Below are 25,996 nucleotides of genomic sequence, written 5' to 3' on the forward strand. Positions count from 1 at the left end.
TCAGGCAGCCCTTTTTGCATAAGCACATGTAGTGACGTTAAGGTTTATGTGATGGACAGGGTTCCTACTGTAGAAAATCCCAAATGCCAAGCTAAAGATTTTGGAATTTTAGCAAGAAATCATGAAGGTATTCTGAGCAAGAATGATCTGTAGTTGTAACTACTCAAGAGGCTGAAGTGGGAGGACTGCTTGAGCCCAGGTGTTCAAGGCTGCAGTGAGCTATGATCGTGCCTGGGCATTAGAGTGAGACCTGGTCTTTAAAAAAGGAATGCAAGAGAGAGAAAAGTTCCATTTACAAAGTGGGGTTTTAGGAAGACTGCTCTGACAATAACATAGTATGTGAAATGGGACAGAAACACTGTTCTAATGCTACTAATGCAATAGTAAGGTAGCAGGGTGAACAGTAAATCCAAAATCATCACAAACACACAAAATAGACAAATTTTTATACCTACGCAAATGTTTTAGGAACTGGGAAAACCAATTATGACATCCAAGATTTAGAACTTAGATGAGCAGAATGATGGCATAATTATAAGTATTTTAAAGGAGAGGAGGCCGGGCACGGTGGCTCACACCTGTAATCCCAACACTTTGGGAGGCTGGGGGGGGGGGGGGGGTCAATTGCCTGAGATCAGGAGTTCGAGACCAGCCTGGCCAACATGGTGAAACCCATCTCTACTAAAAATACAAAAATTAGCCAGGCGTGGTGGCAGGCACCTGTAATCCCAGCTACTCGGGAGGCTGAGGCAGAAATGCGTGAACCCAGGAGTTGGAGGTTGCAGTGAGCTGAGATCGCACCGCTGCACTCTGGCCTGGGTGACAGAGTGAGACTCTGTCTCAAAAAATAAGAAGAAAGGAGAAGAGGAGATGAAGGGGAATAATTAGCTTGCTTTTTGTTTTGCTAGCTGTCTTGAGTTACCCTGAGAGCAGAAAAACCAGTTAAAAATGTTTTACTGAAGAAGCCGAATCGAGGGACTCATGAGAGGCAGAACTGGAAAACCAGATTTGGGAGTAATCCTCCCAGCAATGAGACATGAAAGAGTGCTGAGCGATAAACAAGGCGGCTAATGACTTAACTACATTTAAAGACAGAGTAGAAAAAGAGAATGAGGCCTCATTTTGCGGAAGCGAAGGCTGCCTGAGAGCCAGCTGCAGTAAACACTAAAGAAAAAGAACAATGACTGAGAAAAAGTAATCAGAAAGTTCTAAGTAATTTTTAGGGCAGTAATGGCTTAAACTGGATTACAAGGGATTAAAAAGTGAGTAATGAGTAGGGCATACTGAACACTGAAAATTCTTATTTATAGAGAATAGCCTTACGAAACGGGTCCAATAACCCTCCCTACAATATACAACTTAATTAGTCATCACAGGAAGTGTTAAGGTGTATAATGGAAAAGCATCCATAAACTCAGTGGTGAAATAGCTATGAATTAAGTCCTGGCGCAACTTCACACCAGCTCTCTGACCCTGACAGTTTAACGTCTAATATAACCCTAGGATGCTAATATCATCTAACATTCACTTTTCATGAGGATTAAATAAGATGACAACTTGCAATTTACAAAATGCATCTCTCTTGATTCTCACCAAAAACTATGAAGCTACTAAGGAAGATAAGGAAATGTAGGTTCAAGAAGTTCAGAAGTACCCAAAGTGTCCTTTAGTGGCAGAACCAAGGCTAAAATCAGACTTTCGTTATCTTTCTAACACACTCCCAAAATGTGCATTTATATTTCAAATTTATGAGGAACCAATGAACATTTTTGCTTTGTTTTTAAAATTTATTTTTGTAGAGATGGGGTCTTGCTATGCTGAGCAGGCTGGTCTTCAACTCCTGGCCTCAAGCGATGATCCTCCTGCCTTGGCTTCCCAAAGTCCTGGGATTACAGGTGCGAGCCACACTGCCCAGCCAATATTTTCTGTTTTAAGAACCATCGGTTCGTTCAAATTGCGTGTGTATATTTTAATGTACAAGGCTTGATTGGTAACTACAACCACTGTTTCAATTTACAGCTCTTCCCTGTCAAGAGTCTTAAACAGAGCATCTTTCTATAACCCTAAATCTCTGGCGTGCCACCACGGAAAATTATACTACTCAAGATAAAGCTGGTAATTAAAATAAAAACCCAAACTTGAACATAACATACAAGAACACACATACTAAAAGGTCCATCTTCTGAGTATTTTGTTTTCCTGAACTTAAGCTAAACGTTAAAAAAAAAAGCACTTATCTATGAAACTAAGTTTGCTCAGCCAATCCCACCTTCTATTTGAAATAAAACAAAATGATTAAACTGCCACAATTAGAAATAACAGAAATCAGGCGGCTACAATTAGACATCTCGGCTACCAACTCAGCTATGCATCTAACAACACAGACCAAACAACCCTAACTTTTAAGTTTCAGACGCTAAACCTCTACCCTCGCCTGCTGGCATAAGAAACGTGTACATGAGGTCCAGTTTTAATGGTCTTCCACAGAGCAGAGGCTATGTTTCAATTTCTACTTTACTGTCTTACAGCAGCAAGGAGCATGGAGTGGCGGTCCACATAAAAACTCAAATGACATGACTGTAATGGGAAACCCTAAAAACCAAGGCTGTATCGCAATCACCAAGTAAACTTGAGCAAAGCGAGCCTGAAGAGGGAAACACAGGGCATGAGAGGACGGCAGGGAGACCGGCCTTGTGCGGACCCCCTCAGCTCAGGGTTCTGGGGCCTGCAGGAGCCCGGGGCAGCGCCATCACGGCGGTGACTCCTAAACAGGCTTCAGCAGATGGGGGAAGGGCGAAAGTGAAAGCCGCAGCTCTCTGGGGTTTTTACCCTCCGTTGAAAACGTAGGGCGAAAATCGCAGCTGCAAAGGGCCCGCGGCTCTGTGCGGTTCCATCCCCAAGTCTCTGCCAGGAGCCGAATACATGGCTGTAGAGGACAACATCGCACGGCTGCGCCTGCGGATCCGACACTTGCTGTCTCACGGCGAGATGGCTGCCTTGACCGGACGTTACGCCACTTCCGGCTTCTCCTGAAGTTCGCTCCCGGCCTCTCTATCTCGCGCTAGTCGTTGCTCCTGGAGGGCTGCACGGCGGCTTGTCCCTTTGGTAGTTGAATCCCGCCCATTCCAAAAAGCGCTGACAGAGATGTAAAGGGTTTTTTTTGTTTGTTTTTTGTTTTTTTCCCCCTCGAAGAAAACATTGGAATTCACCCCAATGGACAAAAATTTAAGTCTGACCATACAAAAAAATTGTCAGAACTATGGCGCAACGGCAACTCGAATAACGGTGGGAGCGTTAATTGTCCTGGCTAATAAAAAATGTATATAACATTTCCTATCCTTAAAGAGCTCACAACCTCACTGATAATAAAAAGTACAAAGAAAACAAGCAGTATAACATATGATTACGCCACAATGAACTACAGAAGGGAAAATCAAGGCGTGCTGAAGTCCCACTAAGAAACAACTGCGCAAAGAGCCATGTGACAACAGTGCATGAACTGGGAGTGGCAGAACTTAATATAAATGCATGTGTAAACACAAGCTGTTTGTTTTGCTTAGTGTTCCTTGTCATTCTACACGCTTGAAGATCAGCTAGCGTTCTTGCTGACAGGTAAGGAGGACGCGCTTACTGAGTGCCAAGCACTGCTCAGGCACTGATTCTGTCAATCTCTGTCAATCTCCCGACAGCCCAAGGGTAAGCACTGTTATCATTTTTCAATTTTACAGAAAACAAATGCGGGGGAGAGGTCAGGTAACTTGCCAAAGGTAACGCCGCTAGTTGCTTTAAACAACAACAACAACAACAAAACACACTCACACATATACACACACACGCCATTTAAAAATCGATCTTTCCTACGTCCAGCAAGGGCCAATTAGAGATGGCTGTGGCACGGCGGCCCCGCCCCGGAACTCCTCAAGAGCTTTGCCCCTCCTTACCTATGGAAAGACAGGAAGTGACCTATGCTCACACTTCTCATGGCCTCGGCCCTAGTGGGAGCAACTCGCTGAAGCCGAGGGCAGAACTGGCGGAAGTGACATTATCAACGCGCGCCAGGAGTTCAGTGAGGTCGGGCAGGTTCGCTGTGGCGGGCGTCTGGGCCGCCGGCTGTTTAACTTCGCTTCCGCTGGCCCATCGTGATCTTTGCAGTGACCCAGGTAACAGATTGTACTCTTTTCTGACGGTTCGGGCGAAGGCCACCACTGCACTGAGGCCTGGGGGCAATGGTGGGGAAGAGACTAGGAATTGGCGCGCGTGCAGGCCCCTCGGGGGACGTTCCTCCCTTTCGTGCTGCCGCCGTTCCGGCCTGTAACGGCCACTCCCGCCACTCCCGCCTGGTGCCCTACTCTGCTGTGTTTCGCAGGCAGCTTCCCATGGTGCGATTGTGGGGCTCAGGGTACTACTGGCTGGCTGGGCGGCGGCAGGCGGGACAGGACAGTCCCTTGCATCGAAGACCCTAAGTTTACCCTGCCCTGTCCTGCCATCCGCTTCTTCTCCATGTTAGAAGCAGATTCACCCAGATCTGTGCCCGCCTGTTTTGCTGCCAACATTGAGACTTAAATATTTTGTCAGAAGCCTGAGACAGCGGGCACGGTAGCGCTTAAGATATAATACACACCACTTTATTTGCAGGGTCTCCCGTCTCTCGGTTCAGGCCATCATGGTTTTCCAAATCTCTAGGTAGACTTTTCTGTGAAAAGACAGTGCTTCATTTAGTTATACAGACACTAGAAGGCTATGCAGAATTAATTTGATTGCCTCCAAAAAATATCGGATTTGATGTTTCAATTTCCAAGAGATGAAGATACCCAGCAAACAACTCTTTTCTGAGGATAAATTAGTGCAGTAATCACTGTGCGGTTTCTTCTGTAGACTTACTTGCAAAAAGTGGCCTGAAGCCACCGAAGGTCCTGGGTAAATCTCTAATCATACTTATAATGGCTTTAAATCCTGCCGTCATTATCTCTTAGATAACCTCAACCTTAGATTCCTGAAACGAAACTTCCATCCTCCAGTTTTACTCCTCTCAAATTCATCTAGTCTTGCCAAATTAGATCTGTTCATACTGCACTTCCAAAATTCCATAACTGTTATTATTGCCTATGCAATAACATTGAAAACTCCTGATAGTATGAGCCCACCAATATGTGCTGTCTCATCTGCTGCAGTGACCTTCTATACAGTCATACTAAGCTTGTCGCCTGCATACTGCATGCTTTTTCAATCTGTTGTCTCTTTCTGCTTGATTTCTCTTTTGTCTGAAGCCCTGATGTGTAAATTCCTACTCACCTTGTGAGACCCAAGTTAGATGGTCCCTGCTTTGTGAAAACACTGCGCTCTCTTCACAGTGATTGGCTGTTAGTCTATATTGTCTTCTCTTCCAGGGGTGTATATGGGCTCATTCATGATCACATACTGTATTCCAGGCATAGTGCTAGATGCAGAGATCACAAAGACATGTAGGCTGGTTTCTGCATTCAAGGAACTTAGCTTAGACCGTACCTGCTGTTATAATACTATGTTTTACAGTAGTTATTTGCATACCCTTCATATTGAACACTTTGATGCCAAGGACTATATCCTCCTATCTTTATATCCTCATCTGCAGGACTTCTGTTATTGTTATTATAGGATAACTGTCAAAAAAAAGTATATTTTAAAAAATATCTCTGATATATTTATTTCCAGAAGCAGAGCTTGCTTTCTTTTTTGGTCTGTTTTTCAGTGATGAGTATGTAGGATAGATAGTCTTTGGGGGCCTTTGCCCTTTCAAAGTGATCGTCAGAGTCTTTCATACATTCAGCAAATATCTGAGTGTCTGTTCTGTACCAGCACATGCTTGAAGTGCATATGCCTGAAGGATCTTTGGACATATAATTTGTAACTTTGAGACCTCTAAGTTATATGTGAGAATATGTTGTTATAAACTCATTTCAGATGTGTAGTGAGTAAAGCGATGATGATTTAAGAAAAGTCAGATAACAGGCACAGTTTGCATTAATGTGTTCTAAAGAGGTAAGGTTATTACATTTATAAAAATTCAGGGCTTTATCTTTGTGCGGCTTTTTTTTTACAGTTTCATTACAGTAGGAGCTTGATAAATGATCACTCTGAAGTATATTGGATTGAATTTGATATTTACTTAATTTTTTGCCCAAGACATTGTAGAGGATGTAAAATTGGAATATTTAAAGATCTAAACTTTGCCTAACAGTGCTGTGTATACAGTGCTTAGTGAATATTCTGCTCTGATATTACATTTTGCTTAGGAATTATTTTTCTCTAGGTGTTTTTCCTCAAAAGTTTTTAATGCTGGTTATGACAGCTCGATTTTGAGCATTTTCCGAGTATTTAAACATGTAACAAAATGATTTTTGTTTTGTTGGCGATTTTACATGCAATCGCCGGAAACATGGAAGGAATAAAACTTTAGGATTATAAGGTAAAAACAAATGTATTCCAAAATAGCTTCATTGGTTTTCATGTTTGTGTTTTGTATAGCCATAGAACTGGCTTATAGGACTGTACAGGTTACCTGGATCCTTAAATTAAACTTTAGACTTTTTTCCAAAGCAGCATCACTGTTTCTTGGCGTGTGAAGATAACCCAAGGAATTGAGGAAGTTGCTGAGAAGAGTGTGCTGGAGATGCTCTAGGAAAAAATTGGATAGTGAGACGAGTTCCAGCGCAAGGGTTTCTGGTTTGCCAAGAAGAAAGTGAACATCATGGATCAGAACAACAGCCTGCCACCTTACGCTCAGGGCTTGGCCTCCCCTCAGGTAATATAGCAGGAGGGAGAGAATAGGGAGGGCGGAAATCTGAACTGCAAGAGATGGTATCAAAAGGCAAGGAAGGGCATTTAATGATCTGTTTTTGAAAATGACTTAATATATTTTTTAAGCCTTATTTTGTTGAGAAGTTCTATTAGGCTTTGAATAGGCACAATGGTGTTTATTTGGGAAGTCTGTTTGGAAGCTAAGTTATATATTTATGAAACACCTAATCTTTTGATAAACACTTATGAGAATGTTCCAAATGACTATATAGGGTCTTTGATTTTGAAAATCACCCTCACCAAATTATTTTCTAGTTTTGTTTTTCCCCTTTTACATTTCAAGCTCTCAACCACCCATCTACTTTAAAAATTTTTCAGCCTGGGTGCAGTGGCTCATGCCTGTAATCCCAGCACTTTGGGAGGCCAAGGTGGGCGGATCACCTGAGGTCAGGAGTTCGAGACCAGCCTGGCCAACGTGGCGAAACCTCATCGCTACAAAATATACAAAAATTAGCCAGGTGTTGTGGCGGGTGCCTGTAATCCCAGCTACTCGGGAGGCTGAGGCAGGGAGAATTGCTTGAACCCGGGAGGTGGAGGTTGCAGTGAGCAGAGGTCGTGCCACTGCACTCCAGCCTGGGAGACAGAGCGAGACTCTGTCTCAAAAAAAAAAAAAAAAAAAAAAAAAAATCAATAACTTTTGTTGAAATATACATACAAAAAAACTCATTTTAAGTGTCTGTTTTGATAATTATATATAATGTATAAATTACAGAACATTTCAGTTACCTTAAAAAGTCCCTTCTTCCCCTTTATAGTCACTCTGTTGGCCCCAGGTAACTACTGAATCTGCTTTTCAATGCTGAAGATTAGTTTTGTCTGTTCTAGAATTTCATATAGATGGAATCAGAGTGTATGCTTTTTTGTGTATGTCTGACTTCTTAGCCCAGTATACTGTTTGTATATCAGTAGTTAATCCATTGTATAGCTAAGTATCACTCCATTGTCTGGATGTTCCACAGTTCATCCATTCTCCAGTTGCTCACATTTGGGGTCTTTCCAGTTTTGAGCTATTGTGAATAAAAGCACTGTAAACATTTGTGTAGACTTTGAATGCACTGTTTTTACTTCTCATGGGTAAATACTTAGGAGTAGGATTGCTAGGTCCTATATTGGTATATGTATAACTTTATAAGAAACTGCCAAACTGTTTTTTGAAGTGGCTGTATTGTTTTGCAGCATAAGAGATTTAAGTTGCTCCACTTCCTCACCAACACTTTCTGCTGTCAGTCTTTTTACTTTCACTCTAGTGATTGCTTAGTAGTATCTTATTGTGGTTTTGATTTTTATTTGCCTGATTACTAATGTTTCTGAGCACCTTGGCAAGTGCTTGTCAGCCACTCATACACAGGCCCACCTCACTTTACTGCACTTCACTTTACTGCATGTTTGACAAATTGAAGGTTGTGGTAAACCTGTACCCAGCAAGTCTGTTGGCATTATTTTTCCAACAGTGTGTACTCACTTCATGTCTTGGGGTTAGATTTTGGTAATTTTTGCAGGATTTCAAACTTTTTCATTATTATCCGTTATTGTTATCAAACTTTTTTTTTCTTTTTTTTTTTATTTTATTTTTATTTTTTTTTTCAGTCACTCTGTTGCCCAGGCTGGAGTGCAGTGGTGCAGTCTTGGCTCACTGCAACCTCCATCTCCCGTGTTCAAGCGATTCTCCTGCCTCAGCCTCCCAAGTAGCTGGGATTACAGGCATGCGCCACCACACCCAGCTAAATTTTGTATTTTTAGTGGAGACGGAGTTTCACCATGCTGGTGTCAAACTACTGGCTGCAAGTGATCCATCCGCCTTGGCCTCCCAAAGTGTTGGGATTACAGGCATGAGCCACTGTGCCTAGTCAAACCTTTTCATTATTATCTGTTATTGTGATCAGTGATCTTTGATGTTACTATTGTAATTATTATTGAATGCCATAAACTGCACCTGTATAATACAGGAACTTAATTGATAAATGTCTGCAGCCTGACCAGCCATTCCCCCATCTCTCTCCCTCTCCTTGGTCTTCCCTATTCCTTGAGACACAACAATATGGAAATTAGGCTAATTAATAACCTTACAGTGACTTTTAATTAAGTGTTCAGATGAAGGGAAGAGCTGCACATCTCTCATTTGAAACCAAAAGCTAGAAATGATTATACTTAGTAAAGAAGGCATGTTGAAAGCTGAGACAGGCTAAAAGCTAGGCCTCTTGCACCAAATAGTTAGCCAAGTTGTGAATGCAAGGGAAAAGTTCTTAAAGGAAATTAGAAGTGCTACTCCAGTAAACCCACAAGTGATAAGAAAGCAAAACAGCCTTATTGCTTATATGGAGAAAGTTTGAGTGGTCTGGATAGAAGATCATACCACCCACACATCCCCTTAAGCCAAAGTGTAATACAGAGCAAGGCCTTAACTCTCTTCAATTCTGTAAAGGCTGAGAGCGGAGAAGAAGCTGTAGAAGAAAGTTTTGAAACTAGCAGAGGTTTATTCAGAGCTTTAAGGAGAGAGGCCTTCTCCACAACATAAAAATGCAACATGAAGCAGCAAGTTATCTGGAAGATCTAGCTGAGATAATTGATGAAGGTGACTATACTAAATAATAGATTTTTAATGTAGATGAAACAGCCTTCTACTGGAAGAAGATGCTATCTAGGACTTTTATAGCTAGAGAGGAGAAATCAATGCCTAGCTTCAAAGCTTCAGAGGATTGGCTGACTGTAGTTAGGGGCTAATAGAGCTGGTGACTTTAAATTGAAGCCAATGCTCATGTACTGTTCTAAAATCATAGAGCCCTTAAGAATTACGCTAAATCTACTCTGCCTGTTCTCAGTAAACAGAACAACAAAACCTGATGAGAGCACATCTGTTTACAGCATGATTTACTGGATATTTTAAGCTCTTTGAGATCTGCTCAGAAAAAAAGTTTCATTTCAAAATATTACTCACTGACAGTGTAACTAGTTGTCCACAAGCTCTGATGGAGAAGAACAAGGAGATTAATATTGTTTTCATGCCTGCTTAAATAATATATCCATTCTTCAGCCCATGGATCAAGGAGTAATTTCAACTTTCAATTCGTACTATTTAAGAAATACAGCAGGGCATGGTGGCTCATGCTTGTAATCTCAGTACTTTGGGAGGCCAAGGTGGAAGGATCACTCAAAGCTAGGAGCTCGAGACCAACCTGGGTAACAAAACAAGTCCCTGTTGCTACAAAAAAAAATTTTTTTTTAATTAGCTGGTCATGGTGGCATGTGCCTGTAGTCCCACCTACTTGGGAGGCTGAGGCGGGAGGGTCACTTGAGTCCAGAAGTTAAAGGCTACAATGGAGACCCTGTCTCAAAGAAAGGAAGCAGGGAGGGACATATGCTGTAGCTGCCATAGATAGTGATTCCTCTGATGAATCTGGGCAAAGTGAATTGAAAACCTTCTGAAAAAGATTCACCATTCTAGATGCCATTAAGAATGTTCATGATTCATGGGAGGAGGGTGAAATATCAACATGAATAAGAGTTTGGAAGAGGTTGATTCCAACCCTCGTGGATGACTTTGAGAGGTTCTAGACTTCAGTGCTGGAAGTTACTGCAGGTGTAGTGGAAATAGCAAGTGAACTAGAATTAGAAGTGAACCTGAAGATGTGACTGAATTGCTGCAATTTTTTGATAAAACCTGAACAGATGAGGAGTTGCTTCTTGTGGGTAAGCAAAGAAAGTGGTTTCTTGAGATAGAATTGACTCCTGGTGAAGAACTGATGACTTTAGAATATTACATAAACTTAGTTGATAAAGCAGCAGCAGGGTTTGAGAGGATTGACTCCAATTTTGAAATAAGTTCTAGTGTGGGTAAAATGCTGTCAAATAGTATCATATGCTACAGAGACATCTTCAGTGAAAGGAAGAGTCAGTCAGTGTGGCAAACTTCGTCAGTCTTATTTTAAGAAATTGCCACAGCTACCACCCTGATCAGTCAGCAGCCATCAACATCGAGGCAAGATCCTCTGTCAGCAAAAAGATTATGATTTGCTGCAGGCTCACATGATTGTTAGCATTTTTAGCAATAAAGCATTTTTAAATTAAGTTATATACATATTATTAGACATAATGCTATTGCACACTTAATAGACTATAGTGCTAACATAACTTTCATAGGCACTGGGAAACCAAAAAATTCATGCCGCTTGCTTTATTGAGATGGTCTGGAACCTAACCCGTAGTATTTCCGAGGTATGCCTGTATCTTCATTTGTAATATGTCCTTCACATCTTTTGCCCTTTTTTATTATTTTATTTGTTGATCTTCTTTTATGGAGTTGTCAGAGCTCTTTATTATTCTGTTTACCAGTCCTTTCTCAGATGTATGTATTATAGGTATTTTTTTCCCAGTCTGGCCTGCCTTTTAATTTTCTCAATGGTGTCTTTCAAAGAACAGAAGTTTTTAATTTTTCCGAAGTTCAGTTTATCAATTTTTCTTCATGTTTATCCACTGTGTGGTATTAAAGAAGAAAGCAATGTGTATAAGAATAGCTGGTTCTTCCGTAATTAATGTTTAATAACCCCATTATTCTCCGAAGGCATCTGTCTTTGCACATCTGACCTGCTGTTCCACCAAGAAAGTTCCACAAACACTTAGCAGCAGCCAGTCTAACCTGTTTTTCTCCTTGCTTTCCACAGGGTGCCATGACTCCCGGAATCCCTATCTTTAGTCCAATGATGCCTTATGGCACTGGACTGACCCCACAGCCTATTCAGAACACCAATAGTCTGTCTATTTTGGAAGAGCAACAAAGGCAGCAGCAGCAACAACAACAGCAGCAGCAGCAGCAGCAGCAACAGCAACAGCAGCAGCAGCAGCAGCAGCAGCAGCAGCAGCAGCAGCAGCAGCAGCAACAGGCAGTGGCAGCTGCAGCCGTTCAGCAGTCAACGTCCCAGCAGGCAACACAGGGAACCTCAGGCCAGGCACCACAGCTCTTCCACTCACAGACTCTCACAACTGCACCCTTGCCGGGCACCACTCCACTGTATCCCTCCCCCATGACCCCCATGACCCCCATCACTCCTGCCACGCCAGCTTCGGAGAGTTCTGGGATTGTACCGCAGCTGCAGTGAGTACTTCGTGTTTTATGTTTCCTCCCACTTAGGAGTCCCTTTGAGTTATGTTCCTGCTCTCTTTTCAGATGGATCCTTTTATTAAGGGAGGGAGTGGCACTAACGGTAATTGTGTATCAAAATTTGCTTTATCTCACATTTGGGAAAGGGAAGCAAAGCTATCTTAGTCAGTGTCCTCAGTAAAAGGCTCTTAACAGGTTTAGAAATGTGGTCATTTGTGTTTACATACCTGAGCCAATAAAATGTAATCTTTCACTGTCGTTATTATTATATTATAGACATTTCCCTGTATCTGATATCGCTAAATCACAGTGTTATGTAGTCTCTTTCCCTTATGCTATTTTAGGTCTGTAGTCACAATATCAGTATAATTTCTGGTAGTTCTTGTTTTTTGTTTTTACTATGGGGGCTGCATATAAATCTTTGAAGGTCTGTGTCCTTCCCACAAAATGAAGACGACTGTTTTTGTCATAAATGGATTTTTCTACCTAAATGAAGTGGGTTCTATATGTAACAGTGTAGTAGGGGTAGGAAATAATTTCATCTTCCTGAAAAACCAGCAAATATTTCCAAATAATTCCAGTCAATAAGAAGCGTATAGCTTTTCATTTTAGAAAGCTTATGACCAAATTAAAAGGTTACTTGCAGTCTCTGCATCTCCTCAGTTTTCTTGTACAGATACCTTCCTCCTTCATACTCCCTTTAGATCTAGTATTTCCTATTTGCATTTATTCACCTTGTTACATATATGGTTGTTGTTTATAAGCTATCTCTCATCATTTTTGGAACTAAGTGGTGTGTAATCGTGGATGCTGACTTTCACCCAAAGACCTAAATCTTGCCTCCACAATTTTGTTTGACCCCACACACAATTTTAAAAACAAAGTAATTTTAGTGATTTTAGAGAGAGCCCTTTTTAGCCCACCCTTGTCTATACCACTCCCATGTGTCCAGCATGCTTGTCTGACTCCCAGGAATATTTAAGTTTGCATTTCTGATTTAAATAATAAATTATAAACAGTACAGTCAGGTGTTTGTTTCTTGCGAGTGCCTTTGTTGTTCTGATAGTCCCCAGAGCATCCAGTCATCCACATTCCTGAATTTCCACTATCTACTAAGAACCCTCCCGGGTGGTAGTTCAGTGCCCTCTCAATCTTGTAGGCTTAAGAGGGATTAAGGTAAATATTTAATTAATGAAAATATATAAGAATACATTTAACAATTATGTGACTAAAGTTGTGATAGATATACTAAAATCTACTTGGTATAGTTCATAAGTGGACAAATGCTAAAGGCAGGTGTGTATACAAGGGTGATTGGAAGGAAATAGATGATATGGAAATGAAAACATTCACTGTGTGGATCAACCTAATTGGCTTTACAGTTGTGTATCATAGACTGTACAAGAAAAAGAACCAGAAGCAACAGTGAGCTGAAACCTATTGTATTTGAACCTATGTATTTGAAATCTGGACTCGATATTCTTGGGATGGTGATTTCCAGGTCCATGCGAGACAGTTGTTGAGCAGTTAATTGCATTCAAAGGACATTGCCCATTTCAACTATATATACTTTCATAAGCAGAAAAATGTATAATGAAAATGTGGGTTTGTTGTTGAAATTTTTATTAAAATTTCTAATAGAGTTGCTTTTTAGTATATCTTTATCCTTGTATAAGTTATTCGTTAAGTGATTTAAGAACACTGAGAAATGAAAAGGGTCAGTGGACCCAGATGGCTCCATTTATCCTTATTTACTGAGAGTTAATTAGAAGAGAAAGCAGGGTGTTACCTTTTTTTTTTGCTAAAGACACTTAGCTCTTGTATTTCAAAAGATACTTACTTTGAGAGAACTGGGCAGTTCATGCCTGCTTGTTTTCATTATAAATAGTTACTTAGGAATAGAGTGGTGGTGGTAGCTTTTCAGAGCTCACAGATGAGAATTGAGTTTGTCTGTGAGAAGGCTAAGGGCAGGCTCTGGAGACAGACAGACTCAAATCCTGGCTTCTCCACTTGGGAGCCATTGCGTCCTGAGCAAGTTGCACTACCTTTAAGCCTCAGCTTATTTATCCAAATGTGGGAATACTGGTAACTTCTACCTCAGTGCGTTATATGTATTAAATGGAATAATCTATATAAAATGCTCCACATGTGCATGATACTTGTTAAACAATAAATGTGAGCAATTAAAAAAAAGTAAAGCCTGGTTGAAATAATCAGATGTCTGCATAATTTCTAACGCCTCATCCAATGAAACTTAAGTAATTTAAATAGTCGTGTTTTGTTTTTAAATCTCTTACAGAAATATTGTATCCACAGTGAATCTTGGTTGTAAACTTGACCTAAAGACCATTGCACTTCGTGCCCGAAACGCCGAATATAATCCCAAGGTTAGATCTATTTTAATGTATTTCTTTTTTTTTTTCTTTTTTGTCTCCTCTGCTGTGTCTCTATATTTTAATGTATTTCACGCTATAAAACAAATGTCTGTAGATCAGGCCAGGCACAGTGGCTAATGCCTGTAATCCCAGCACTTTGGGAGGCTGAGGAAGGAGAATTTCTTGAACCTAGGAGTTCAACACCAGCCCAGGCAACATGGCAAGACCCTGTCTCTTAAAAAAAAAAAAAAATTGGCCGGGCTCGGTGGCTCATGCATGTAATCCCAGCACTTTGGGAGGCCGAGGTGGGCGGATCATCTGAGGTCAGGAGTTCAAGACCATCCTGGCCAACATAGTGAAACCCCGTCTCTACTAAAAATACAAAAATTTGCCAGGAGTGGTGGCATGCGCCTGTAATCCCGGCTACTTGGGAGGCTGAGGCAGGAGAATCACTTGATCCTGGGAGGCAGAGGTTGCAGTGAGCGGAGATTGCGCCATTGCATTCCAGCCTGGCAACAGAGCGAGACTCCGCCTCAAAAAAAAAATCTGTATATCAAAGAGTTTGTGTTATGCTTATTCCTTGACACCAATAAAATGAAGATCTAAAGTAAAATGTGCATTGTTTTGTATCTTTTATTGAGTGTCTGTGATATAAGAATCCCTGGGAGTACAGCAGTCTATAAAATAAGCTAAGTTATATATGTATTGTATTGGGATCATGTGAAGAATTTTGTATATGTATAGGGATGATGTTAGCCAGCTATAGTAGGCAAAGTAATTTGGATAAACATTAGCTGGGTTGAGAGAAATGTTAAGTAATGGACTTAGGGTGCATTTTAAAATCCCTGAAAACATAATGCCTGAGATCTGAAAGATAGCTAAGGGTCTGAAAATCACCTTTTAACTACTCATAATGAGTCTGTATGACATGTAGCATTCTAAGAATTAATCTTTCATCTATTATAATCACATTTAGTTGAATACATAATTTTATTACTTTACGATCTTAAGTGATATTTAACCAATAAAAATAGTAGAGGAAATTCAAAATAGCTAGGCTTTTCCTGGGACGTATATAAACTACTATATACTGCTAGCTTTTTTAGATGTTGATAAAATCACAGGGAAGACATAGAGCAGGTTTTAAACTAAAATTGTTAAAAGCCAGGCATGGTGACTCAGACCTGTAATTCCAGCACTTTGGGAGGCCAAGGTGGGAGGATTGCTTGAGGCCAACAGTTCAAGACAAGCCTGGGCAACATAGCAAGGCCTTGTTTCATCAGAAAATTTAAAAAATTATCTGGGGTTGGTGGCACACACCTATAATCCCAGCTACTTGGGAGGCCAAGACAGAAGGATCTCTTGAGCTCAGGAATTCGAGGCTGCAGTGAGCCATGATTGCACCACTGCACTCCAGTCTGGGCAACAAAGTGAGACTCTGTCTCTAAAAAAAAAATTAATAAAATAAAAAAATAAAATCGTTAAAGCAATCTAGTTTGTCAAAGAGTCGTCTTAATTAGAAACATGTAGGTTTTTATTGTATAATTAAATGTATTAAAATATTTAAGTTGTTTCGAAGTAATTATTTGCTTTTTATCATGTACCTAATAACTGAGGCCATTAATTCAACCCACAGTTGAAATATTTTCCCCTTGAGTTACCACCTTAGCAAGAAAATTTTCTGAAAGAATTAACATGTTTCAAGCATAAAAAGCAGAAAATAAAAGTTAAAACTGTGTTTTTTTCCTAATTTGCATTTATGTGTTTAATACATTAATACTGTTTCTAAAGACCAATTGGAAGCATGATTTTACTTCATTACGTATTGATAGGCTTGCAATCTGATTTATTAATTCCATTAAGGTAGAAAAGGTTTATTGGTTTATTTGCCTCAAAATTCATATTAATAAAACAAAATGTATCATTAGAGAAGCTATAGTCATGATAAGCAGCAAATATAAAGTAGAAACAGAAGCACTTGTATTTATTGAGAACATAACCAAATTTTGCAAACATTTCTCTTGATGGAATGCTCATGTGAAAGAACATACAGATTTGGTATAACTTAGTCACAATTGATTATTTTCTGCTCCTTATGCAAAGGAATATTTGTTACATGTGGTGTATGCAAATCCTTTACAGATATACAGAAATACAGGACAAATATTTTGATAACTAGATGTACTATGTCCTTCCTACCAGTTGTGATTTTTTTGTCAATGGGTGGTTCTCCTAACAAAATTGAGCAGTTTGGCATGACCTCACTAATGATTCTCTCTGACCATTGTAGCGGTTTGCTGCGGTAATCATGAGGATAAGAGAGCCACGAACCACGGCACTGATTTTCAGTTCGGGGAAAATGGTGTGCACGGGAGCCAAGAGGTAGCCGTAAGAAATTCATTCTTCTGGTCTATGGGTTATGAATGAAAAGGTGATATCTCATTGTTTTTAGGTTATTAGGTTAGCACTTTAACATGTTATTATTGCTTTCTTATAAAAACCATTTTAATATGATTCTATTAATTATTTTTATTTATTTATTATTTGATTCTATTAATGTTAGATAGCAGTGATTTCATTTTCTTAAAAATTAGATATGGGCAGGTGTGGTGTCTCACCAAGGCAGGCAAGTCACTTGAGGCCAGGAGTTCGAGACCAGCCTGACCAACATGGTGAAACTCCATCTGTACTAAAAATACAAAAATTCGCCAGGCGTGGTAGTGGATGTCTGTAGTCCCAGCTACTTGGGAGGCTGAAGCATGAGAATCGCTTAAATCTGGGAGGTGGAGGTTGCAGTGAGCTGAGATCATGCTACTGTACTCCAGCATGGGAGACAGAACAAGACACTTTCTCCAGAAAAAAAAAAAAAATTAGGTAAGATGTAATACAACATCAGAACTATTAATAAAATTCCCTTTATGTGAAAAATGTTGTAAATAACACAAATACATCTTGAAATGGAAGAAAAAATTGATCAAGAATTAAAACACTTCTAAGCTAATGGTGTAAGGGCTTTGCAGACCTTATTGGGCCTGGCAGCATGACAGCATCACATGTGTTGGCCGCAGAAACCTGCCTTCTCACTGGAACTAGCTTTCATTAATAGTGTTTGAGTTGTGCAGATCTTAAGGAATGCACCCTTGTTATAAAATGTCATTGCCTATATTCTCCATCTGAAGTGATCCTGTCTGAAGGTTAGTACTCTGCGGCCCTGACTGTTCTAAACAGAGCTTATATACTTGGTAGAAGTTAAAAACTAGGGGGAAAATTAGTGACATTAGCTTCATAAATGAACTGAACAAATAAACTAAAACTTTTTAAATGAAAGAGTATTAAATGTACTTAGAGGTATCAACACATAGAAGGGGGCTGTGGATATTTTTGCTTATTCTGAAGTTTGAAATTGTCTTTCAGTGATGGGAATGCCATTGGTGTGGACATTCTGGCTCCTGATCTCCGAGTTTTTTCAGAATGCAGGACAAGGATGTGTTCTTGCCTTTCACTTCCCCTTGGCCACAACATGCAGTAGTAACCTCTTTAATTAAGAGCGTTTTTGTTTGCTTGTTTTCCCCTGCATGGAACATCAGAAACTTTTGGTTTATCAAGGCAAGCTTTTCATGCAGCATTTAGCCTTTTTGTCCCAGAGCATCTGAAAACTGAATATTGTATATCTAGTTGATGACTATTTCATCAAGACAAGAAACCACCAATACATTTACCTGAAATTTAAAAGCGTAGCATATATATATATGCTTGATTTTTGTTCTTCCTGATCCCCTGCACCCGATAGTCTCTTTATGGTAATATTTTCACATTCTTTTTTGTTGTTGTTGTTGTTTTTGAGATGGAGTCTCGCTCTGCGCCCAGGCTGGAGTACAGTGGCGTGATCTCGGCTCACTGCAAGCTCCGCCTCCTGGGTTCACGCCATTCTCTTGCCTCAGCCTCCCGAGTAGCTGGGACTACAGGTGCCCACCACCATGCCTGGCTAATTTTTGTATTTTTAGTAGAGATGGGGTTTCACTATGTTAGCCAGGATGGTCTCAATCTCCTGACCTCATGATCCGCCTGCCTCAGCCTCCCAAAGTGTTAGGATTACAGGTGTGAGCCACCGTGCCCGACCTGCCTGCCTGCCTGCCTTCCTTTTTCTCTTTTTTCTTTTTTTTCTTCTCTTCTTTCTTTCTTTCTTTTCTTTTCTTTTCTTTTTTTTTTTTTTGGTGGAGTCACCTAGGCTGGAGTGCAGTGGCACAATCTTGGCTCACTGCAACCTCCACCTCCCAGGTTCAAGTGATTCTCCTGCCTCAGCCTCCCAAGTAGCTGGGATTGCAGGTGCCTGGCACCATTCCCGGCTAATTTTTGTATTTTTAGTAGAGATAGGGTTTCACCATGTTGACCAAGCTGGTCTCGAACTCTTGACCTCAGGTGAGCTATCCGCCTTGGCCTCCCAAAGTGCTTGGGATTAGAGGCGTGAGCCACCATGCCTGGCCCACATTCTGCTTTTCTTATGTAAGCTCTGAACTGCTAAGTCGTAGTTTATTCAACAAATGACATAGGAATGTCTATTCATGATGAGTCTTGGTATAAAAGAGGATAGAATTAGTGAATACATTGTTCAATAATAAATCTCATCAACATTTTCTGATCAAAATGAAGTTTGTTAGTTTTCCTCTCAGTAGAAATGCATGGGCTAAAATACAGAAATAGTGATGATTGATGATGGTGATAATTCACATCCATAAAATCTAGGGCTACAATAATTTGGCGGATTGAAAGGTCATTTTGGCAGGCCTACAGTTTTCTGTCAAGGATCCAGGAATACTTTATAAGGAATTGTGAATGCCTGTCAGTCTTTTCTCCTATTGCAAGAAGGCTGACCAGTTTACACTTTATTAGTTTACTGTTTTGGACTTTTTATAAGTTATTAGTCTAAATAAGTATTTTAGCTGGCTCTGAGTATGAATAACTCACTTTTTTCCTTTCCCTAGTGAAGAACAGTCCAGACTGGCAGCAAGAAAATATGCTAGAGTTGTCCAGAAGTTGGGTTTTCCAGCTAAGTTCTTGGACTTCAAGATTCAGAACATGGTGGGGAGCTGTGATGTGAAGTTTCCTATAAGGTTAGAAGGCCTTGTGCTCACCCACCAACAATTTAGTAGGTAAGTCTGAAATGTATTATGATTGTTCTTGGCAACAGTTCATTTATAATCTAAACATTGTTCAGAATAAAACACATGCAAAATATTCAGTATATGAGAACAGTTGACATGGTTATAGTTGTATGTATTCTTGCATTGTCTTCCTGATGTTCTCAGTCATATTTATCACCCTCACCAGCCTCTGCTTCCCTTATCACTTTGCGGTACCCATAACTCCCCTTTACTGGAATGAATTTGATTCTACTTCTGTATGTTTTATCGTTTTATTGCTGAATACACTTGGAATGCATGAATTGACCCTAACCTCTTGTATCAATTTTTTTTCCCAGTTTGGATCTTCTCTTTTAGTCAACATTGTGTCAGATCTACCAGCAAAGTGTGAAGTTGAGCGATAGGAACAACTTTCTAATTATCTTCCCTGCTACTTGCAGGTGAAGACTCACAGGCAGGCAGCCCTGCCCACCTCACTGCTTCATCTCATGGTCTTCTGGTGTCTGTTCACAGGCACATTAGTTCTGTGTGCCCCTGGGGCTCACTTGGTTCCTCTTGCCCTAGGCCTTTGCACTTGCCACTTTTATGCCTAGTATGCTCATTTCCCTTTTCACCTAGGAAGCTCCCACTTGAGTTCCATATGTCTACCCATTCCACTCTTCCTCAGAGAAGCCTGTCCTGAATTTTGTCTTAGGTCAGACACACAGAAACAGAGGCATCCTGTTTTCAGTCTCTCCAAACTGAGAAAAATGAGATTACTAGGCTTAGAAGAATATGTACCAGGCCTGGCCTGGTGGCTCACACCTGTAATCCTAGCATTTTGGGAGGCCGAGGCAGGCAGATCAGTTGAGTTCAGGAGTTCAAGACCAGCCTGGCCAACATGGTGAAACCCCGTCTCTACTAAAAATACAAAAATTAGCTGGACATGGTGGTGCATGCCTGTAATCCCAGTTACATGGGAGGCTGAGGCAGGACAATCATTCGAACCCAGGAGGTGGAGGTTGCAGTGAGCCAAGATCGTGCCACTGTACTCCAGCCTGGGCGACATAGCAAGACTCCGTCTCAAAAAAAAAAGAATATATACCAATAGTCCATTCAGTCAGACAGCTTAATCAGGTATAGGTTAATTCTCAGGCTAGTATATAAGTTTGATTAAATTTCCTGACCACAGTTGTCAGCTAGAGAATATTTCAATTTAAGGAGGTAAGATATGATTAAAAGTTAAACTGTCAGTATTGGATCTTAGAAGTAAATGATTATTAGGACTGTAATAGTAATTATTAGGACTGTAAAAGTAAAGGATTATTATCTGCATTAGATATCATTATATCTAATGATATAGAGACTGCAGACATAACTACAGGGCTCTTTTTCTTAAATCAGAAAATCCAGATTCAATAGAAATAGGGTAAAGTGATAGGAGGACAAATAGCCTTCCATCCAGTGGTTATCAACTGACGACTACAAGTCGGCCTCACTTGCTTTAATTATTCTATCCTTTGATGCTGCTTGAAGAACTGTGTTTTACCTCTTGACTAGTTTGTTTATTCAGTATTTTTCCTTGTACAGGTCCTCATTTTATCTAAAAGCACACAAAGCTCTTGATTTCTAAACTTTTTGCAATTTTCCTTCTAGTTATGAGCCAGAGTTATTTCCTGGTTTAATCTACAGAATGATCAAACCCAGAATTGTTCTCCTTATTTTTGTTTCTGGAAAAGTTGTATTAACAGGTAAGTTGTAACAGGAAGTAGTATCTGAAAGTTTGTAAGTGTTTTGAGTATGGCATTTTCTCAGTGCTGAAAAGAAATTTCAGTGTTCGGACAGTGGGCTAGCTTCTTGTACAAAGGCCTCCCACCCAGTCTGATGAGAAACGTGCCCGCTAAAGGCACAGTGAGAGCAGGGAAGTCTGACCACAGCTCTGCAAGCAGACTTCCATTTACAGTGAGGAGGTGAGCATTGCATTGAACAAAAGATGGCGTTTTCACTTGGAATTAGTTATCTGAAGCTTTAGGATTCCTCAGCAATATGATTATGAGACAAGAAAGGAAGATTCAGAAATGAGTCTAGTTGAAGGCAGCAATTCAGAGAAGAAGATTGAGTTGTTATCATTGCCGTCCTGCTTGGTTTATGGCCTGGTTCAGGACCAAGGAGAGAAGTGTGAATACATGCCTCTTGAGCTATAGAATGAGACGCTGGAGTCACTAAGATGATTTTTTAAAAGTATTGTTTTATAAACAAAAATAAGATTGTGACAAAGGATTCCACCATTAATGTTTTCATGCCTGTGCCTTAATCTGACTGGGTATGGTGAGAATTGTGCTTGCAGCTTTAAGGTAAGAATTTTACCATCTTAATATGTTAAGAAGTGCCATTTCAGTCTCTCATCTCTACTCCAACTTGTCTTCTTAGGTGCTAAAGTCAGAGCAGAAATTTATGAAGCATTTGAAAACATCTACCCTATTCTAAAGGGATTCAGGAAGACGACGTAATGGCTCTCATGTACCCTTGCCTCCCCCACCCCCCCTTTTTTTTTTTTTTAAACAAATCAGTTTGTTTTGGTACCTTTAAATGGTGGTGTGAGAAGATGGATGTTGAGTTGCAGGGTGTGGCACCAGGTGATGCCCTTCTGTAAGTGCCCACCGCGGGATGCCGGGAAGGGGCATTATTTGTGCACTGAGAACACCGCGCAGCGTGACTGTGAGTTGCTCATACCGTGCTGCTATCTGGGCAGCGCTGCCCATTTATTTATATGTAGATTTTAAACACTGCTGTTGACAAGTTGGTTTGAGGGAGAAAACTTTAAGTGTTAAAGCCACCTCTATAATTGATTGGACTTTTTAATTTTAATGTTTTTCCCCATGAACCACAGTTTTTATATTTCTACCAGAAAAGTAAAAATCTTTTTTAAAAGTGTTGTTTTTCTAATTTATAACTCCTAGGGGTTATTTCTGTGCCAGACACATTCCACCTCTCCAGTATTGCAGGACAGAATATATGTGTTAATGAAAATGAATGGCTGTACATATTTTTTTTTCTTCAGAGTACTCTGTACAATAAATGCAGTTTATAAAAGTGTTAGATTGTTGTTATACCTTGTAAGAGTCATGTGATCATACTGTTTTCTACAAAGTTGTATTTTAGATATAATGCCTGAAACCATTTTGGTGTTTGCTTCAGTCAATATTTCATTGTATGCTGCAATGAAAACAGATTAATGATCTGAGAACCTTCCATATATTGAGCAACTCCTGTTTTCTAGGTATTTTGCATACAATGCCTGGAATCCTCACAAAGCTTCAGTTACGTTTTGTTCCTCTGTTGGAGGTGAGGAGATAAGGAAGCCCCAGCTGAGGGACTTGGCTGAGGTTACACAGCTAGTAAGTGGTAAAAATGAGTGAGTCCTTCAGGTGTAGAAGCTGGTGCCCTATCCACAGGCTGCCAACTCTCTGCAGTAACTTTTTTTTGCTTGTTTTGCAGTTTTTTTCTCATGGACTATCAGGTGGACATTTGTGGGTTCTTAGGTTTTATTGTTAGAGTGGTTTGTTGTTTTTAATTGTAAAAGTACATCTTCAGCTGACTCAGAGGAATAAAATCAGAAAGGGGAGGTCCGTCCTTCCTTTCTCTTCTGCCTCTTTCCCCAAGATAACGACCAGATTAGTGGGTATCTTCTAAGCCCTGTTCTATCTTCTGGGCATGGCATTTGATCCCATTTTTGGAAAAAAGAAATAATACATTCAATTTTATAGCTTTCCCTTTTTTCAGTCAATATATCATAAACCTATTTCCATGATTGGGAATCTAGGATACTCTTCTTAGGTACCTTCACTTACTGAGCTATTCCTGTAATTATGGTCATTTACATGACCTCTAGTTTTTCAATATCATCAACAGCGCTGCAGGGAACATCCTTGTATGTGTATTTTTTGGATGAGTGCAGGTATTCATGTAGTAAACTTTCCTAGAAGAGGAACTAAAGACTATACATTCTGAGTTTTAATCAGTTGATACCAGATTGCAGTCCAAAGAGAACGGTGCATGAAATGCCCTTTTCTTGCATTTCCCAATCATTAGTGATGCCAATAATGTATGGATTAATTGGAAAGACATCATTCCAATATTATCTCCTATCTAAGAAAGAAGTATCTCTTCATGTATGTAGGTCTTATGTTCCTCAGTAAAGTTTTGTACTTTTTTTCACACAGGGCTTTTATATTTCATAAGTATTACTTCCTTAATTCCTAAGTATAGTGTCATTTCTGTTTTATTACTGGAAGTTTTTCCTAACACTTTAAAAGTTATTGTTGATAATATTTTTCTTATTCCGAGTTTACTGAACTCCTATTACTGCTGATTTAGTTGATTGCATTGAAAGTTCTAGGCATGTAATCATCTGTAAATAGTAATTTTATGTTTTCCTTTCCAACATTTATTTTTCCTATCAGTGCCTAGGACTTTAATGTATATAACTTAAAAAAAATCATCTCTTAGAGTTGTAGCTACATATACAGGAAATCTAACAAATGTGTAGCATAATGTATTATACAAAGGCAGACACCCTTGCAGCCACCAACAAGGTCAAGAAACAATTTTGCTGCCTGTCCTAGAAGCCCCTCCTTATGGTCCTATCCAGACACACACTTCTGGCTTCCCTCAAGCAGTAACTATTATCCTGACTCTCACGCATTTAAAGATAATTGAAGTTCCTCGTCCATCTCTTTTCTTTCCAATTTACAGGCCATTTATTGTGTAGAGCTTCTCATAGTCTGGGGTTTGCTAGTTGGAAATTCATGGTGTAGTTTCCCTATTCTCTGTATTTCCTGCAAATTGGAAGCTGCTGTGTAATTCCTAGATCTATTAATTCATTAGTGGGTTGCAAAATGACATTTTAGTCATTTCATTTCTTTTTCATTTATTAATTTGAATACTTTTATAAAGTGTTGTGCTCCATATAGCAGAATACTTTCCCCTTTTAAGTTTTCAAGATAAAATTAGTTCATATTAATATGTCCAATTCAAAGCTCATAGGGTTTTTATTTTACCAATTGTATATCCAATTCAAATTCAAAGCTTATAGGGTTTTTATTTAACCAATTCTGTATTACACTCTTTCTTCTACACTGAGAATTTTTAATTCTTAAAGACATAGGGGATGAGGAATTAGAATGTCCCATAATTACTCATTTACTTTACGTATTTACTTTATCATTACTTTATCTGTTATATGTGCAATTTTTTTTGAGACACGGTCTCTGTTGCCCAGGCTGGAGTGCAGTGGCACAATCATGGTTTGCTGCAGTCTCAAACTCCTGGGCTCAAGTGATCCACCTCAGCCTCTGGAGTAGCTAGCTAGGACTACAGGTGCACACCAACACACCCAGCTAATTTTTTTTAATTTTTGTAGAGACAAAGTCACTCAACTGTTGCCCAGGCTGGTCTTGAACTCTTAGGCTCAAGCCATCCTCCCACCTCCACCGTAACATTCTTAAGAGTAACAAAAACACTATCACCAATATGATTGCCAAAAACACTTGGAACTTTTTTTTTTTTTTGCTGTGATATCTGAAATTGCCAAAGGATATTCAGTATCTGAAATAAAAAGGCAAAGCTGAATATGCTGCTCTCTACAGCAGAGGGAGCTGCTGTGGCTGGACAGTATCTGAACCAAGCAGATCTTAAAACTTTGTAGGTGTTGAGAAATGGTGGATGCATGGACTGGCACCGTCTGTGGAGCCATGATTATGTAGGTGAGACTTGCTCATTATCTTGTAGTGTTTTAAAATGTCTTCACATTTCTAAAGGCAACTTGCTTAATGCATTTTTTAATTTAAATTTTTTATGTTGTACAGTTTATTTTAAATATAGTTGCTATTTTTTAACACAGATGCCAAGTTGGTGCTGTGAGATTTTCTTTCTGGTGATTCGGACCAGTTTGTCTCCCTCTTGATATATCCACCCCAAATGGAAAGGCCTTGTAAACTGTTATGATCATCTCCAGAGGTTAACTGGAATATACACCAATGACAGCTTGCCTGGGTATGCCAAAATACCTGCAAGAATGTCCACATCATCTGGTGATGTCCCCAAATAACAGTTTTTACCATAGAAAGATCGTAATATGTTTGCTTTAAAAGTCATTAGCAGTCATAACGTACTTACAGATTCTGCCTATAAGGAATAATACATAATTTTAGATATAAAGGCCCCGCTAGTCCAGGTTTCCTTATGCCACTGTGCTTCCTACTAAGTGTTGCGACCAGCTCTTGTCACTAGTTGATGACAACTTACTCCAGTAGCCACAGGGCTGTGACACCATAGTTATAGGTGATTCTCATAGATTTAGCCATCCCAGGTTCGAAACTAGTATCCTCTAGCTCTTAAGTAGCTGATAACCTCCCCATGGGAGAAACTCCATACTGCAGTTTCCCATGTGGTGCTATGTGTAACTATCTTATACAATTAATACAAATTGCATATGTATACTTATATAATATGGACTACTAGGACAGAACTTTTTAAATTACAAATATAATAGCCAAGTAGACAATTAC

The 25,996-nt window shown here is 39.8% G+C and overlaps 2 protein-coding genes across 7 annotated transcripts in view; one reads left to right on the forward strand and one right to left on the reverse strand.

Annotated features, from left to right (window-relative positions):
- The window catches only part of PSMB1 (proteasome 20S subunit beta 1), an 18,317-nt gene extending 15,187 nt beyond the window's left edge, over positions 1-3,130 (reverse strand). The window contains exon 1 of the mRNA XM_001140101.4: positions 2,830-3,130. Coding sequence (XP_001140101.1) covers positions 2,830-2,942 — 113 coding nt within the window. The 5' untranslated portion in view covers positions 2,943-3,130. The remainder of the gene's footprint in view (positions 1-2,829) is intronic.
- TBP (TATA-box binding protein) lies at positions 3,089-22,526 on the forward strand. 6 transcript variants are annotated; one of them, XM_016954742.3, is made up of 8 exons: positions 3,089-4,160; positions 6,580-6,781; positions 11,496-11,926; positions 14,232-14,319; positions 16,598-16,689; positions 19,290-19,457; positions 21,084-21,178; positions 21,858-22,526. In XM_016954742.3, the coding sequence occupies exons 2-8, from the start codon at positions 6,728-6,730 to the stop codon at positions 21,935-21,937; spliced, it is 1,008 nt and encodes a 335-aa protein (XP_016810231.3). In that variant the 5' UTR covers positions 3,089-4,160; positions 6,580-6,727; the 3' UTR covers positions 21,938-22,526.
- The last annotated feature ends 3,470 nt before the right edge of the window (positions 22,527-25,996 follow it).

The sequence above is a fragment of the Pan troglodytes genome, chromosome 5 (assembly GCF_028858775.2).
Source record: "Pan troglodytes isolate AG18354 chromosome 5, NHGRI_mPanTro3-v2.0_pri, whole genome shotgun sequence".
Lineage (NCBI taxonomy): Eukaryota > Metazoa > Chordata > Mammalia > Primates > Hominidae > Pan > Pan troglodytes.